Raw genomic sequence first — 16410 nt, forward strand, 5'->3', positions numbered from 1 at the left:
TGTGGTGGAATATATACATGTAATACACAAGGTCTCAAAATCTTTACATTCTAAATACAAAGGGTTACCGATAGGGGATGCGTATTGCTTATGCAATACTCTCAAAATGCTTGTTTGAAAAGATATAGAAGGTGACTGCTCGGCTAGTACATTTTTTCCCGCTATTTAAGAGGTTTTGACTAGGGGTAAAGACAATACATGAGCTAACACCTGATATTTAAGACATGATGAGCACTGGATGAGCTCTAGGCATGACAGTTGTCCAATACCATTTGACCTTTGGTAAATGATGACTAATTAAATGTTCATGTAACGGGTAGGGAACCGAGCAATATTCAAACAAATTGAAACCTACAATTAAGTCATCAGAATGCTTCAGATTGTCCAACAAATTATTCCTTAAGGAGACCGACTTGGGTTATAATTGCGCAGTATGTTGCGCACCATAGTAAAATACAGTGTATTTTCACTTTGAAAGAAAAATATCGCCCCATGTATCAAATCTAATACAATCAACAAATACAAATTTTTTAAGCATATTTTGCAAATATTTTAAATTGACAGTCATTATTGTGGTGTTTTTGATACTATTAAGAACCAATTATTACTCTTATGAAGCAAGTGATGAATATTAATTTATTTTTAAAAATGTACGTTTTAATGAAGTTTTTCTCCCCCCCCCCCCCCAAAAAAAATAAAACTAAAGTCGGACTTTTCAAGAGGGAAGTAGAACATTTCATTTTTAATATGCGTCTTTGCTAGTATATTTTTTATATAATAATACATACATGTAAGTAAAGTACATTTTAATCGCAGTTGTTTCTGTTATGGAATCTTTTTAATTTCAAAAATATGAAGTATTTCGTTATTTTTTTTAATAGAAATTGGTTTGCGTGTACGCGTTTTGCATAATGTATTTCTTTTCAGTGTGCGTTCTTTTATACATGTGTTGTGTTTGAATATCATGGCAAGAAGTCTGCGCTGATTTTTCAGTTCTTCGTTTTTAAAAAATACTACTCCACATCATGTTACTTTTGGAAACTGCCCGGTCTCTATCCTTTTTATGGTACTAGACAATAAAATCGCTAATACTCTATAAACTTTGATGACTAACAATCGGTCGTTTTTAGAAGACATTACTTGTTTGAATTTGGATAATACTATATACATTTGTAAGATGACAGTTTTCATCTCAAAGCCTCTCGTTTGGTAATCCTCTAAAGACCAATTCGCTTTTATTTCAGAAGGGTACATAGAGGGAATCCACAGTCAACAAGAAACATCATCAATGGTTCTTAGGTTTTTTGGATAAAGGGCAAGAAGACATTTTTTAATTGTAGATATAAATACGTGTATTGAGTAAAACAATTATCTGCAAAATAATTCTTTGTACACTTGTTTTTGTTTATTTGCTTGTGTTAATTGGGGCTTTTTTGTGCATTTTTTCTGCTTGTTTTTTTTATAGGAGTTGAGTTATTTCCAGGATTAATTTTGAGATAAATACTGTTAATATGTGCATGACATTGTGATGTATTTAATTGACAAGTGTAAATCTAGGTAGAAATATACTTTTTTCTCTAGTGAGCGATGTGGACTATGGGCCTTTAATTAAATATAAACCCTCTCAAGTATCACTCCACCAGAAATGCCAATATTCACAAAAGGTTACTTTATGAAGTGCCGATTTAAGTTGACCCCGGTTCAATAATTAGGTCCCAGAAGAGAGTCAAGATTCTGCAGTAGAATGTAAAGGGATTATCTACTGACGAAACAAATATAATAAGCTTACATGGTACAATTTTTAAATTTTGCACTTGGTATTATATTAATTTATTATAAGGTTCTTAGAAAATGCAATCCTACAATTTTTGATGATTTAGAATGAAAATGTTCAAACCTTGACCTCTGCACCAAATAATGGGCCCCAGAAGGAATGCAAAGTTCCGCATGTACGCATTTATTATAACGACCTTCTCTGAATAATAGTAACTTTTCTTCTAAACTGAACTTTTTTCTCCAACCATTTTTTGTTCTGACTGTAAGAAATTCTAATTTATGGAAACAAAATTGTGATTTATTCGATAACAATGTATCTTATTTTGTTGAATTCATGATCTATGTAGTATCTGGCGGCCTGAGCGTCCGCCCGCGATCGCCGCCACCGCCGTGGAACAGTCAACGATAAATGAGACAATTATACGACAACTTTTTGTCATTTTATGTTAAAGAAACAAATATAACTAGCGGTAAAGAAATCAGCTTATCATTACGGCGTTATTTATAAAATTGATCAACAGATTACCACCGGCGGATAACAATTTCATCTAGTGTAACCAGACGTCATATTAATAGTATTGATGCTTGTCAAAAAAAAAGCTTTTTATTCTTCAAACCGTACAGAGAGAGAGAAGGAGAAAGGGAGGGAGGGAAAGAGAGAGAGAGTAGAGAGGTTATAAATAGCCGGCTCCTGAACGCCTGGGCTACTTGGCGAGTGATCTACGGGTGACAAAGAATCGACCTTTGGTTATAATAAGTCGCCTACCTAAGTATTCCATATAAAATACAGCACCACAGAGAGAGAAAACGTAGTCTTGCGGTAGTTTTTCTTAACGGAATATGGACTTCCGACCAGTCGTGATTGCTGCGCTTTTACAAGTCCCCCTTCTGTGCATGGTAAGTACCTATGCTTTCCTTGCGTGTTGTTCTCTTTTCCTGTTGTAACTCTCTCTATCTCTCCTCTGATGTCAACACTGATTAGTACTGAAGAAACATTAGTGTACGTTTTACGAAAAATGGCCATCACTTTTCGTGCAAGGTCGAACTACTTTTTTTTTTTATATTTCTAACCCCCAAAGCCTTTGAGAAATAAACATCGCTGCATGATGAAATACCTAACGGAAATTTTAGTTTACATGAAAAAAACTTTTTTTCTTATGCCGATATTCATTTCATTTCAATGATTGTTATTGGCATTGTAACTATATTTTCTTAATACAATGTTAAGTAATTAAGCTTCATTAATTGCATAGTTAACAAAATTAATGTTTACCTTTAATAAAATCCAAGGTGTAATTCCTTGAATTCTCTGCAGATTCGTTTCGTATTTCCGTATGCCAACACCTGTTATATTGAATGCAATGTCTCGCTACCAATTATTCTTCTAAGTTGGTATTCAGATATGGGTTATATTTAGATATATGAACTTTGCTCAGGACACGTAAAGGGGGGAATCATTTACACAAGACGTTGCTGGTTCGTATACAATATGAATATTGAGTCAGATATAGGTGGTCAAATATAATGGTAAACAAAAACAAAAAAAGGAAAAATATATAATTATTATAAAATTAACCAGGGAAAATAGGAGATTTAATGTACAAAAAAAAAACCCACAAAAATCTTGCAATAGCATGAGTAGTTGTTCATTTTGTTTTAATTAAACATTCTGTCAACTTTAAAAAACAAAAAGTATATAACATGTCCATCGAACCCAGATTAATTACTCGATCGTGACATTTGCTATAAATTTCAAAAATTAAACAAATTGTTGGGAGGGGTTGTTTTTGTTTTTCATCAGACACTTTATTTCAGTAAAAGTAAGTCAATTCGATTTAAAAAAAAAAAAATCGGGGTCATTTTGTAAAAAAAACAATTTACCTTAGCAAGGGTTTGTCACAGATGTTTTCGAGGCAGTTGCGTAATTAAATGAGAAGAATGCACGTGTAATGACATAAAAATTTGTGTCATTAAATTTCCTGCTTCGGTCATTTCACTTGTGGGAGTAATAAATATCAGGTGTTAAACTCGAAATATGCCCACCTTTACAAAACAGGTCAATATTGAAAACTTCCGTTATACCAACCTTTTCACAGATGGATCAGGCAATTTGTAAAAAGACATCTTAGTTTTATAGTTTAAACGATAACTGAAAAGTTGAGAACGAGAGCACTCAACTTCTCCCCATATTTTTTTTACTATATATTAAATACTGAAAACATAAAAATTAGGTCAATGCTGTTTGGTTTCAAGAATATTTGATCCCCTTTTTGCAATTACAATTTATCTCGGAACATTAATCGTAGCAAATTGAGAGCATGCACATTTCAAAACTAGTGGTTGACCTTAATTCTATAAGCAGTGATTTATATGCTGACGGTCATGGAGAGGAAAAGAAGGTGGAGGGAAAAAAATGGTTATGAAGTGAAAATCACCAATTGCACACTATACTTTATGGGACAGGAAGCCTTAGAAATCATTTCATTAACAAAACCCGGTTCAGACGGAAACTCGACACCCCCGCTTTAATCACTCCCACAAATTTTACTGTGGAGACTTAGCGGGCCATTGTTAAAACAATACATCATAACATCTATGGAGTAATGCTGTTGCATTGTTTACATATAGATTAAACTATTGATTTCTATTTCTGTGATCTATTGAACGCGGCCTGTCAACTCTGCTTTTTTGCGTCGGGGGCTTTTTTTTTTTATTGGTGAATATTTTTATCAGCGACCTTATTCTTATAACTGATGTACAAGAGTCTAGTCCCCAAAAATGTACTATAAAGTACTTTATCAAGATGTGTACACTGTGAAAAAAAATGGTTCAGATCTTCGCCAATATACTTGACACGTTTTAATTCCTTTTATTTCATTCAAAGAATGTTAATGTACTTTAAATTACCGCTTTGCTAAAAATGATTACTAGACTAGTAGATTAAAGGATTTAAGATAGCGAATTCGAAGACGGGATAAGCAAGGTTTACCGAGAATTAGAAGTAAATGACCCTTTCAAAAAATCCATGTAATAACTTCCTAATGGCCTTTCTGATACGTTGTGAATTTCTGGTATTTCGTTGTTAAGTCTAGTTTTCAACGACACCATTCATAATGCAGCAAACAAACCATAAAAATGAATATGCAACATGGGACTTCTATGACGTCAGTTAAGACCCGAATGACCTCTTGGGTGTTTTTGAGTAATAACCCGTGTAGTAAAATAATACTAAGTGCTTTCGGGAAGAATTTTTTTCACTAGTTTTAAGAGCTTGTGCTTATGGAATAAATCGTAAGAATTCTTAATTTATTGTTGCATGTTGGGGTCCTAGATACCGATATTTGAAATCAGTGATATCCCAAGGTATTATTTGGCGACGCCTAACACCGAGCTACGGTAAAAAAAAACAAACAAAAACTTACGGATATACATTTTCTATAGAAACACAATTATTTTTTTTTATTTTTTTTTTTGGGGGGGGGGGGGGAGGGGGGGTATTCAGAAAAAGGTTACACATCGCTAGCAGTTATGAATAGCTATAATTTGTGGTTTGTTTCAGTTTTCCTTCTCATGCAACATTTTGCGTAATGGCTTTTTTAATTTTGTGATTATTTTTCCGAAAACTTTATTAATAAGTGAACTTAGAAGGTAAATGTGAGAAGGGTTTCTCAAGCACGCAGCCAAAGAAATCGATGCAACAGAAATTAAAAAGGGCAAAAATATCAGAGCGTGCATTAGAGGTATAACTTATTGTGGAATCGATTAATAATTAATTGATTTGATTGGTTGTTGATTAGTGTTGAACTTGAACTTGAACTTTCTTTATTTTACAACTATTGATTAACAAGTTCTACAACTTATGTTAATATCTCTCGTTGGCACGGATGTTTGCGCGACGGGGTCATTGATGCGGGAGGAAGCCAGAGTACCCAGAGAGAACCCACGTGTCAAAGCGGACGACCGTCATACCCTATCACATACAACTTATGTCGATCTCGCGGGTCGAAATCGGGTCGCAGCGATGAGAAGCGATTGCATTTATTAGTTTATTGCAGTTGAATCATTTCATTTAATGTCAAAGTTAAGCATAGATAACAAAATGATAAAGGTAAATCACATGGTTTTTTTCCTTCAAATAGCAAGTATGTTTGGTGTTAACAGTTTTCCCACCAGATTTACTTTAGATTTTTAGATATGATTATTTAAGCTATAAACTACTATTCAGTAAAAATAAATTCCATAAATTTTAGCTTTTAAATATGAGTATTTTCGTATATCTATATACAGAACGCTTCTTTTTAAGGAGATCAATCCAGTCTAAAAATGGAACGACCATCAATCCCTCTTAAACCTTGTTTCATTAGTTTGTTGTGCGCAATGATAAAATTTACTTTGCATTTATTCGCCCTGTGTTAGAGTATGGTGATGTAGTCTTGGACAATTGTACAGATGAACAAAGTAATTTATTGGAAAGTATACAGATTGAAGCTGCAAGAATAATTACTGTTCTTTGACGAAACTCATCTAAACAATACCTATATCAGGAAATAGGCTGGGAAACACTTAAGAAACGTAAAAATAACCATAAATTAATATTATTGTTCAAAATATTAAACAATTATACCCCTGAATACTTATCTAATATTGTTGGTGAATGTTTCCCCCCACATAATACCTACAATCTTCGTAACAATTTTATCTATCGCACTCCTATTGCAAGAACAACATCTTACTTCAACAGTTTTATACCATCTACAATTATATTGTGGAACAATCTACCTCAAAATGCAAAAAATATAACTACAGTTTCAGCATTTAAGAACAGCCTTAAAAATATAAATAGTAAAAAACTGAATATGCATAAATTATTTAACCCTGGCAAAAGATTAGAAAATATTTGGCATTGTCAGCTGAGAAATAACAGTAGTAACTTAAATGCTGACCTTTACTCACACCACCTTATTGCTTCTCCACTATGTCAGAAGTGCTTTCTGGAAGTGGAAGACTCTAAACATTATTTCTTACACTGTCCATTATATGCCTCCCAAAGAAAATCTCTATTTGATTATATGAACGACAATTCCATACCAATCACAATTAAGAATCTACTTTTTGGAAGTGATAAACTAACATTTCAAAATAACTTACTGTTATTTGATAAAATTCATTTTTACCTAAAAAGTACAAACAGATTCAAGTAAGTTAGGTAAAAATGTACACATTGTATAAAAAATGTATCAAAATGGGTAACACTGACTTTCCTTACACTCCCTTCTTTTCATTTTTTTTATTGCCTATTTGTTCTTCCCTTACCACCCCCCACCCCCCCCCCCCCACCCCCAACTTTCCATTTATTACTACTGTGTTATCAATTTTTGTTTTGTTATTATTATATGTTTTTTCTTTTCTTTCTCATTTTTTCTCTACGCTACATATACTTTTTTCTTTCTAGACTAGTTTTTTCATTTTCATTTTCCTATCATTAGCTATTTGATTTGTTTTGTTTATTTTTTTTGCACTGTACCTCCTTCCAATGCTAGTTATAATATTAATCTATTATACAAAATTCGGTTGCAATATACATGTATATATATATCTTATATAAAATTATATAATTACTCATATTATACCTTGACTACAGGAGAGAACATAAATAGGCATTATGCCTGCTGTTCAATCCATTTCAATGTATCTACATACTTGAATAAAATGTTTCTTAAATTAAAATAATGATAAACCAGATATGGTCTAGATGGCGAATGACAACTTTCAATACGTACATGTATGTGGCATTTGAAAAGTACATCCAGTATTTAACCAAAAAAATAGACCACCAGTCTATGACATGTCTAGCTATATAATAAAGGTCGGTTACTGTTCGAGTCGACTACTATCAACGTAGTACTTATAAGTCTAATGACGTCATGACGTCATACCATATTTTTTTTAAATTATGATATGGCCGATATATGCAATATGACATCGAACCAACGTCAATGACTAACATTACGGTTAAATGGTACATGAAAACAGTTTAAAACACAGCACTGTAAAATATTCAGTTTTTCTGGGAGCCAAATCCCTCAAACCTCAGAAAAAAACCTGAGCTGCACCGGATAGATTGTTGGTGGAATTGTGTTAATGGAGTCGCTGATCTTTTATGACATGGTTTTTCAAATGCTCCGTTAGATTTAGAATCTGAAAGACGTCCATCGATGAAATCAATATCAAGACAATTAAACTGCGAAATTATGTTAGGTGTTAACCGATTGTACATCTATACGGGCCGAGACCGTGTATCGCTTTTTGACATGACTCTGAAATGCTTAGAGAACATATCAGGAAAATTGTTCTATTTTGGACCATATGTTTTCATCTCTTTCCGCTAAATATAAATTCGAGGTCGGAAGATTGGGGCATTATAACATGTGGTGATTACTTTTATCTTTGATAGTAAACCGTTATTATGACATATTATCAATTGAATTATTTCTTTTGGGTAAATTACGTATTCTACTCACAATAAACAAATATCCCGGAATGTGTTGTTCTCAAGTTTCTACATCGAGCGAGTGCGGATTACTGGTTGCTATTTTCTTTTTTTAAACAAAATTCTTTTCAATTTTTTTTATTAACATTAGCTATCGGGTTTTTGCGAATCTTTTCAGTTTCTTATTGTTTGACAAATCATGATCAGAAGAAATATGATACACGAGTTATTTAATTTTACTAATATCCAATTTCGTCCTGTTCGTGACGATGACGTCAATGGGGGGAGCTTACAATGAGTATAGGTTGTTCTACCACGGTACAATTAGCCTGTATCCATTGGCTCATCAATGGTTCCATGAAATAAGCAACTGAATTGCTAAGGGGGAAAACACACATCGTCGTTGTCAATGCATTGTAATTTAAGTCCCTTTTGAGACACACCATTGTATTGCCGCCACCCCCTCCCACCCACTTTTGACAAAAAGATATTGTAGCGTAATGAAACTGATATCTTTAGTTACTATATTTCAGAACTAATTTAATTAACACGTATATATATTTGTATAATTATTCAAAGAACGTTATGCATTTCTTTCAAAGCAAATTACTAGCCTATATATATACATGTAATTATTTCTTACATGGGACAACTTGCTCTAGAGAAAAAAAAAGACTAAAAAATGTCATGCAAATATGAAATAAAAAATTATCGTTTCCTCAAGGTCTCTTTCATAACAGGTTGATATTTTATACATTTTTTTTTTCTAAAGACTGTTCTGTTTAAAACCGATTCATATTATGCGGATTGAATCAACCCAAACAATTTGGGGACGATACCAAATAGTTACCGGGTTTTATGGTGGTATGGGACACCACGGGTTGTGATGTATTATTTATCGAAATAAACAATAAAATCAAATGTAATGTTATACAAAGTTTCTTTCCCCAAACTATTACATAACAGCCTAGCGCAGTGGGTTAGAGGTTTTGCTACGAATCTGTAAGTCATGAGTTTGAATCCTGCTGGGGATTTTAAGATTTTTACCTCTGCAAAAATTTTTAAAACGTATATTTTGATTAAATATTGAATTTGAAATGAAAATTTGAAAATTCTAAATCGATGAAAGTATTTAAATTATAATGTACCTTTATCCACAATAATATCGACATATATCCAATACCACCTTAACGCACCAATGATGTACATGTATGTGCTTTGTTTGATTTTTCAGTCAATTAGTTTTTATACTTTAAATATTTCTATGTTTAGAAGGAGACCGATTCTGCTGGTGTAAATAGGTAAAGGTCTATATAACTTTATAAGCATAATTGATTTTTATGGGAAATTATTTCATACTGAAATAGCAAAAACATCAAACCAAGATGCTTTGAGGAATGAATTTATTACCTTTTTAATTTTAGGCGATATTAAATGGCGTTCGCCAAATTACGCCGTTTTAACTGCGAAAGTCTAAGATAAAATTTAGCTGTTTGTTTTTAGGGGAAAAGGGTCTGATACTCTACTGATAATTTAAGCAATATTGAACAAAGCTTCATAGGAATGATGCAAAATATAAAGAACTTAAAAGAAGTTTAAAAAATTAATCAGCTTTTATATAGAAATTTAAGCGTTTAATATGAAAGATTTCACTCAACATTCTTATAAAAAGTCTTTGGTATATATGTACTGTTGATATCAATTATATCAAAATTATAGTTCACTGCAACCTTTCATTGATAAATATTAATATCGATTAAGAAGTGCAAATTAAAACAGATGTCACGAACGTATAAAAAAAATTGTAAAAAAAAAACAAACCCAAAAACATATGACCGAGACGTGGGTGATTAAAAAACCAAAAAATAAAACGTGTTGGATTATTTAAATGAAACAACATCCCGTAATTTTACAAAAGAGATCCCCAATCATTGATATCTATTTACTATTTATATAAACAGTTCAACAGTTGAAGATCGTGAGCTTATTATACAAATCATTGAGGTTTTATGTTGATATAGCCATGGGGGTATTTAATTAATTCAGTTATACATGGAATCTTCATCGAACACTCTAAAAAGATACAGGGTTTTTATTTCAATTTTCATTCACAGTTAAATGTTGTTGGGTTGTTTTTTGTTTGTTTTTTTTTTAGGTTTTTCAGAGTCAACTTGTCAAGTTTGTTACATATAATCTCTTAGTCAGTAATGAAAACATGTCTTCTGATTAAAAAAGTCAAAACTATAGAACAACGTGGCCACAAGCTCTATTCAAAATGTCCACGTCAGATAACGATAAAGCGTATCCGGGAAAACCCGGGTTCCCAGTCTGTATCCTCTGGACAGAGACGATAAAAGTCGTGTTATTATATTAAAATTGTGAATGGATTTAAATGTAATCAGTCTGAATGATTGATATTTTTAGAAACACATGAAAATGAGATACATACATAGATTAGTGCAATCCAGCCTATCCTACTTTTTTCAAATCTAGGATAATATTTGAATCCAATAGAAAAGGAATTTTTCAAAACGTTTACTAGACATAATGTATATGATTGGCTAAATAAAGTTTTCGTACGACGATCTCTATGCTGCATGCATATACTAAGAAAAACCGAATGGTGTTCTTAATTAAACGAGTACGTTACACTTTGCGACAATCAGCAGTTCTAACCCTGACCCTGTTGAACGGTGTAAGATATAGAACTACCGGTGTAGCTTACACTTTAATTTAGCGGCTAGAAGTTTTTGAAAGTGGAAAAAAGAACCTTTAAATAGTATATGTCTTTATTAGGGAAAGAATTTTTTTTTTATAAAGAGATAATTATATATTTAAAACAAGTTTGAGTAAAATATTAGTTGTACGTTAATTTCTCCTTTTTTTTCTCGTGTTTGTAGTAAGTATTATAAGTTTTATGAAAATCGTTCAAAATAATCGACGTGCATATATATCTTGTAATTTCTTAAAAAATGGACAAAAATAGCTAAATTTTTCTGACCTCAATATGTGCATTTTCCCCTCAATCTCTTTTTACAGACAATTTTGATTCCATTGCGACTATTTAACATTGATTTGTCGCCACGAGAATTATTGCTTTGCCACTTTCTTATCGTTACAGGCTACAGAAAATTGCACAGCAACAGCCGACATTGCAGTAGGGTTCAATGCCACCAGTGGGACACTTACAAACGTGATTGACCCCTCTCTTTTCCCGGAGAAAATATTTTGCAACTTCTACACCGAATGGACAACTTGGTCAAAATGCAACAAGAAATGCATTCAAAAGCGCAAGCGCAAGTGTCGTAAAAAAGACGTCTGCGGAAAATCAAGCTTAGAAGATAAGAGAGCATGCACCAACCAAAGCCATAAGTGCTTGAACCATAAACTAATAATCATGAATTCGAGTGATCGTAATAGAAGAATCGAGGATCGTTTATATGATATATTCTTTCATTCGTGGTCTGCTTGGAGCTCTTGTAATAGTGATTGCAAAAGGAGACGACGTCGGAAGTGCAAAACTGAGATATGTACCGGAGGTTTCTTGCAGGAAGAGAGATCATGCGCGAACACCTCTGATTGCAAAAGGATAATGTCACTCCAAGTGCATTCAAACAAATCCAAAAAAGGTTGCGATATTATTAAATTCTATCACATATATCTTATCTTTGCAAGTTCATTTATAAACATATTATTATTATATGAATAACCCACATATTCCATATTCATTTCAGACCGCCTTAAGGGTTTGAAGAATTTAAAAGATTTACGTCAAGTTTGTGGGAAAAGACCCAATACGAGACGTCCACGGATTGTCGGTGGACACGAGAGTATTCCTAACAGCTGGCCCTGGCAGGTAGTCTATCATTTTTATGACGTGAAACAAAAATTTTACTGTTGTAGGTCCCGTAACATTTTTTTTAATAATTACACATGCCAACTGGTAAAGAGTAAATTGAAATCGATATAAGGAAAAAAGTCTAACATTTCTTATTACTAGTAATTATATCCCCCCCCCTCCTCTATATACCCTGAGAACTGACAATATCAAAAGTAATTTTTTTTAAATTGTAAAATACAATATCTTGATGCATTCGGAACCTTTCGGAGCAAGATATACACATTTTTTACATTTTCATCTGGGTGCTCCATGTCTTTTGCATTGCAAAATCCTCGGAGATTTCTTATTAAGCCCTGTCCTTCAAACTGGCGAGAAAGGAGAATCGTTTCAAAACAGAATTTGGACCTTTTTAGTTTTTTAAAAGATTATAACTTGAACACCTAGGTATTTATCGAATGTAAGGAAAAAATGTAGGTAATTAGAACCTGAGACAAAATATGTATAAGTATAAAATTTTATATGATATATAATAAGGAAACCTTTCAGGAGTTACTGTAATTTTCTATGCAGGTAGAAATATTGACGAAAAAGAAACGACATTCTTGCGGAGGAACTCTGATTTCGCCTCATTGGGTGTTAACAGCAGCCCATTGTATCTTAAAGAATGGACGAAGGCGCAAAGTGCTCGTGCGTGTCGGTGAACATGACACACGGATGCATGAAGGAACAGAACAAGACATCAGAGTTAGTCGGTACATACCCCATCCAAAGTTTGACTATAAATTAATTGCTAATGACATAGCTCTACTAAAGCTATCAAACGCAGTACGTTTGTCTAATATAACAGGATATGCCTGTTTACCCAAAAAAGGGAAAAAATACCGAATCAAACCGGGAACACTATGCAGCACCATTGGTTGGGGTAAAATGAACATCACAGCCCCTCAGAACAATAAAGTGCTCCATGAAGTGCAAGTGCCCATAGTGAAGAAAAAGAAATGCAAAAAGGCGTTTTCCTTTAGACTGACGAAATCTCAGCTGTGCGCAGGCTACTCAAAGGGTAAAAAAGACTCTTGTACAGGCGACAGCGGTGGACCATTGCTTTGCCCGTCGTCACGTCGTTCTACTAACCGGAAGTGGTATGTGAATGGCGTAACTAGTTATGGTGAAGGTTGTGGGCAGAAACGAAAGTTTGGAATTTATACGGATGTCAGCAAATTTTATCGATGGATTTCAAAAACCATCTCAAAAGACTTGTAGTGCATTATATTATTTTTTTTCATAAAAATGTCTTAGAGAATTTTCACTTTATATATGATTTTAAGAAGGGCAGTTCTTGGTCATTTGAAACGATCTGCGTAACATGTACACACAATTATATCTAAAAGGTTAATTCATTACAAAAAGAAATTAAATTTTTGATTACTGAGCATAAAGTATTAAATCAAGCTCAGGTTCAGCTAACTCACCTTATTTAATATTTATGATCAAGACGTATCTCCTTCTTGAAAACTCCCACAAGTATAACATAAAGGTATTTAATGCACATGCCAAGTATCACCCATCTAGTTGTAAATATGTTATATAGTATCTTTATCTACAACATCAAATGAAATATCAGGGTTTTTTCCCTTCTTATTTGATGATCTTTCTGCTCCATTTTATTTTTGCACATATTCAAACATACTTAAACTGCCATTGCTTGCATGTCCTATGATGGTGTAGCGGTGTTCGGGAACATGGAATAGGGTTTTACAAAAAAACAATGTTTAACTATAGTAACACATTTTTAAAAGTATACAGTGTATGTATTTTAACATTTAAAAGGCACTGAGTATGACTGTATTAACATTGTCATTTTCATTTGTTATGTTTTTGTCTATTTATTATCTTTGACATATTTTCCATTTGTAACTCATCGTAATTTTCAGGTCCCTAGTAGCTACCTCTTTGGTTTTGTTGTGTTTATAAGATCATTTGCCTTTGCTTTTAATGCATATTACTCATTAATTGGTAAAAAAAAAAAATAGACATACTTGGTATAGAAACATGCATTTTATCAAAAAACAAAACTGTAATTAACAATCCTATTAACAATCTAATTGTATCTTACAATTGTGCACTTAAATGTCAAGGCAAATACTTTCTTAAGGAATAAGGAATCATTCTTTGAGTATTATGATGTGATAGTTTTAGTCGGGGCGTGATCAAATCCGATTAAGCCCTATGGGATTTATGATAGATTTGACCACGCTCCGACCGAAATTACAACCTCAAAATATTCAAAGAATGCATGTAGCACATGCTATGTATTACTACGCGGCGCAGCCAATACCTTTTTTCGGTTATGATATAAGACACACCTATTTTGTGTCGTTCTTCTTTTATGAAATTATTGGGCTTCAAAATTAATTCGTAATAATGTTACCACAGACAAAGACAGTTGTAAATGTTAATATATAGTATTAAATTGATTCTCGTCCGTTCAAACCTAGATCATCGTCTGAATGTAAGTGTTATTTCGTAGTTCTGTTAATCAGTCCATTCTAAACAACATCTTCTCGAAACAACGAAATTCCTATATATTCTTTCCACATGTACCAACTACAGTACGTTCGATACATCAACGCATGGTCTTGCTTGGGAAAGCTCCACTTAACGCCAGAACATAGACAATTAAAACTCATTTATAGAGGTCTATGGTGTAATATTTACTTGTATATTGAAACCAGGTCAATGAGGTCCAGATTCTTGGTTCAATCTGCAGCGTACGTGCAAAATTGCTATTCATCACATACATGTATGTACATAGTGTACGCATACTATAGACTATAGTATATCTTTTTTTGTATGATATTGATTCGTTTGCAGCCCACTTGTTCAACTACGATCTCAGTTCATTTGTTTTACATCTAATTTATTGAGTCATTGTCCATTCATGTGATATATGTATTCGACCTTTGTAAATAAATCACGTCTTTTCAGACATAAGAAATTTTCGTGGTTAATAATTTGTGAAGTTTTTGGTTCGGGGGGGGGGGGGGGGGACTCTGAAGTAGCTAATACTGAATATGAGAATATATTAAAAGTGACATTTATATTGGGGTTTTTTTATTTGTATCCTTTTAAAATTTTAATATGAATTACCTTTTCCGAAATTCTCTCTTAACATGTAGTGTTCCATTGATATTCATGCTGTAAATAATTGGTATGCATTTAATAAAATGAACAGTTAGATCATAAATATAACAATTACACACAAAAAAACCACTTGAACATTCTCTTTAAAATTGTTCTCGGAGTTCATAGCATGTTACAAATATATATGATTGATATCTTAAATTAAAGTATTTGAATTAGTGCAACAAGTGAATTGTTTGTTGTCACATGACCCCCCATTGCGCATGCTTGTGTTCAAAACGGGAACCTAACCCAACTTGTGTACAGCGATGAATAAACACACAATTCGTTTCAACTTCATCGTGTCTATCAAACAAAAATAAATGCTCACCGAAGTCACCATATTGAATATTTTCATCATGAAGGTGTTTTGTTTTCAGTATAGACCCTGTAATTTTTACAATTTAATGAATCGAATAAAAAAAAGTGGTTATTCATATGGCTTAATAGTAAACTTCAGATATGGGATAGGGAAATCGTACATTTATTAATTTTAATTGCCCCTTATTTACACCCACAAACTCTCAATAAATGAAAATGGAAAAGAAATTGGATGATCGTTTTAGCCAATATTGGGTTCAGTCACAACTTTACAACTTTGTTTATTAAATGGCCCCAATTTGATTTTTGGACAGAAAAAATGCAGATTCCTGATTACAGATTCCCAATAGAATGAAATGATATTGTTTTGTTGTTTTGCTTCTGTTGGGACCAGCAACAACAAAAAATAAAACTGTTGAGACCTTATTTGATTTGATTATTAATCAAATGCGTAAAGAATTCTTCAAGATGGCTGGTGGGTTAACGCGACCATTTAAGACTAAATTAATCTTCTTTGTATAAATATATAGAAAATATTCAACTTTTAAAGCTTTCGTAAATATATATCTTAGTGTAAATCTCATCGGAACTTTGTTGACTACCCTGCTGCCTTTACATAAAATTCCAGATAAACAACATGTTCGAATCGTCTCTTCATAAAGTGCTGGTATACATGTACTCGAATAAATTTAAATTGAAATGTTATTGATCATAGCATGATCAGTTTTTCAGGCCGGATTCACGTGCATAGTTAAATACCATTGGTAGGAAGACATAAGTTATACTCATGTACAAAAGCTGC

At 32.9% G+C, this 16410-nt stretch overlaps 1 protein-coding gene across 1 annotated transcript; it reads left to right on the forward strand.

Moving 5' to 3' along the window:
- The first annotated feature begins 2382 nt into the window (after window positions 1-2382).
- On the forward strand, window positions 2383-14394 carry LOC105339173 (chymotrypsinogen B). Its single transcript, XM_011444602.4, has 4 exons — window positions 2383-2673; window positions 11388-11895; window positions 12001-12122; window positions 12678-14394. Exons 1-4 carry the CDS (start codon window positions 2617-2619, stop codon window positions 13365-13367), a joined length of 1377 nt encoding a protein of 458 aa, XP_011442904.3. The 5' UTR covers window positions 2383-2616; the 3' UTR covers window positions 13368-14394.
- Window positions 14395-16410: the final 2016 nt, after the last annotated feature.

This window comes from Magallana gigas, chromosome 7 (assembly GCF_963853765.1).
Source record: "Magallana gigas chromosome 7, xbMagGiga1.1, whole genome shotgun sequence".
Classification (NCBI taxonomy): Eukaryota; Metazoa; Mollusca; class Bivalvia; order Ostreida; family Ostreidae; genus Magallana; species Magallana gigas.

Coding starts and splice junctions, on each gene's coding strand:
- LOC105339173 (XM_011444602.4), top strand. CDS start 2,617: ATGGACTTCCGACCAGTCGTGATTGCTGCGCTTTTACAAGTCCCCCTT. Junction 2,674..11,387: donor AAGTCCCCCTTCTGTGCATG/GTAAGTACCTAT, acceptor TTATCGTTACAG/GCTACAGAAAATTGCACAGC. Junction 11,896..12,000: donor TTCAAACAAATCCAAAAAAG/GTTGCGATATTA, acceptor TATTCATTTCAG/ACCGCCTTAAGGGTTTGAAG.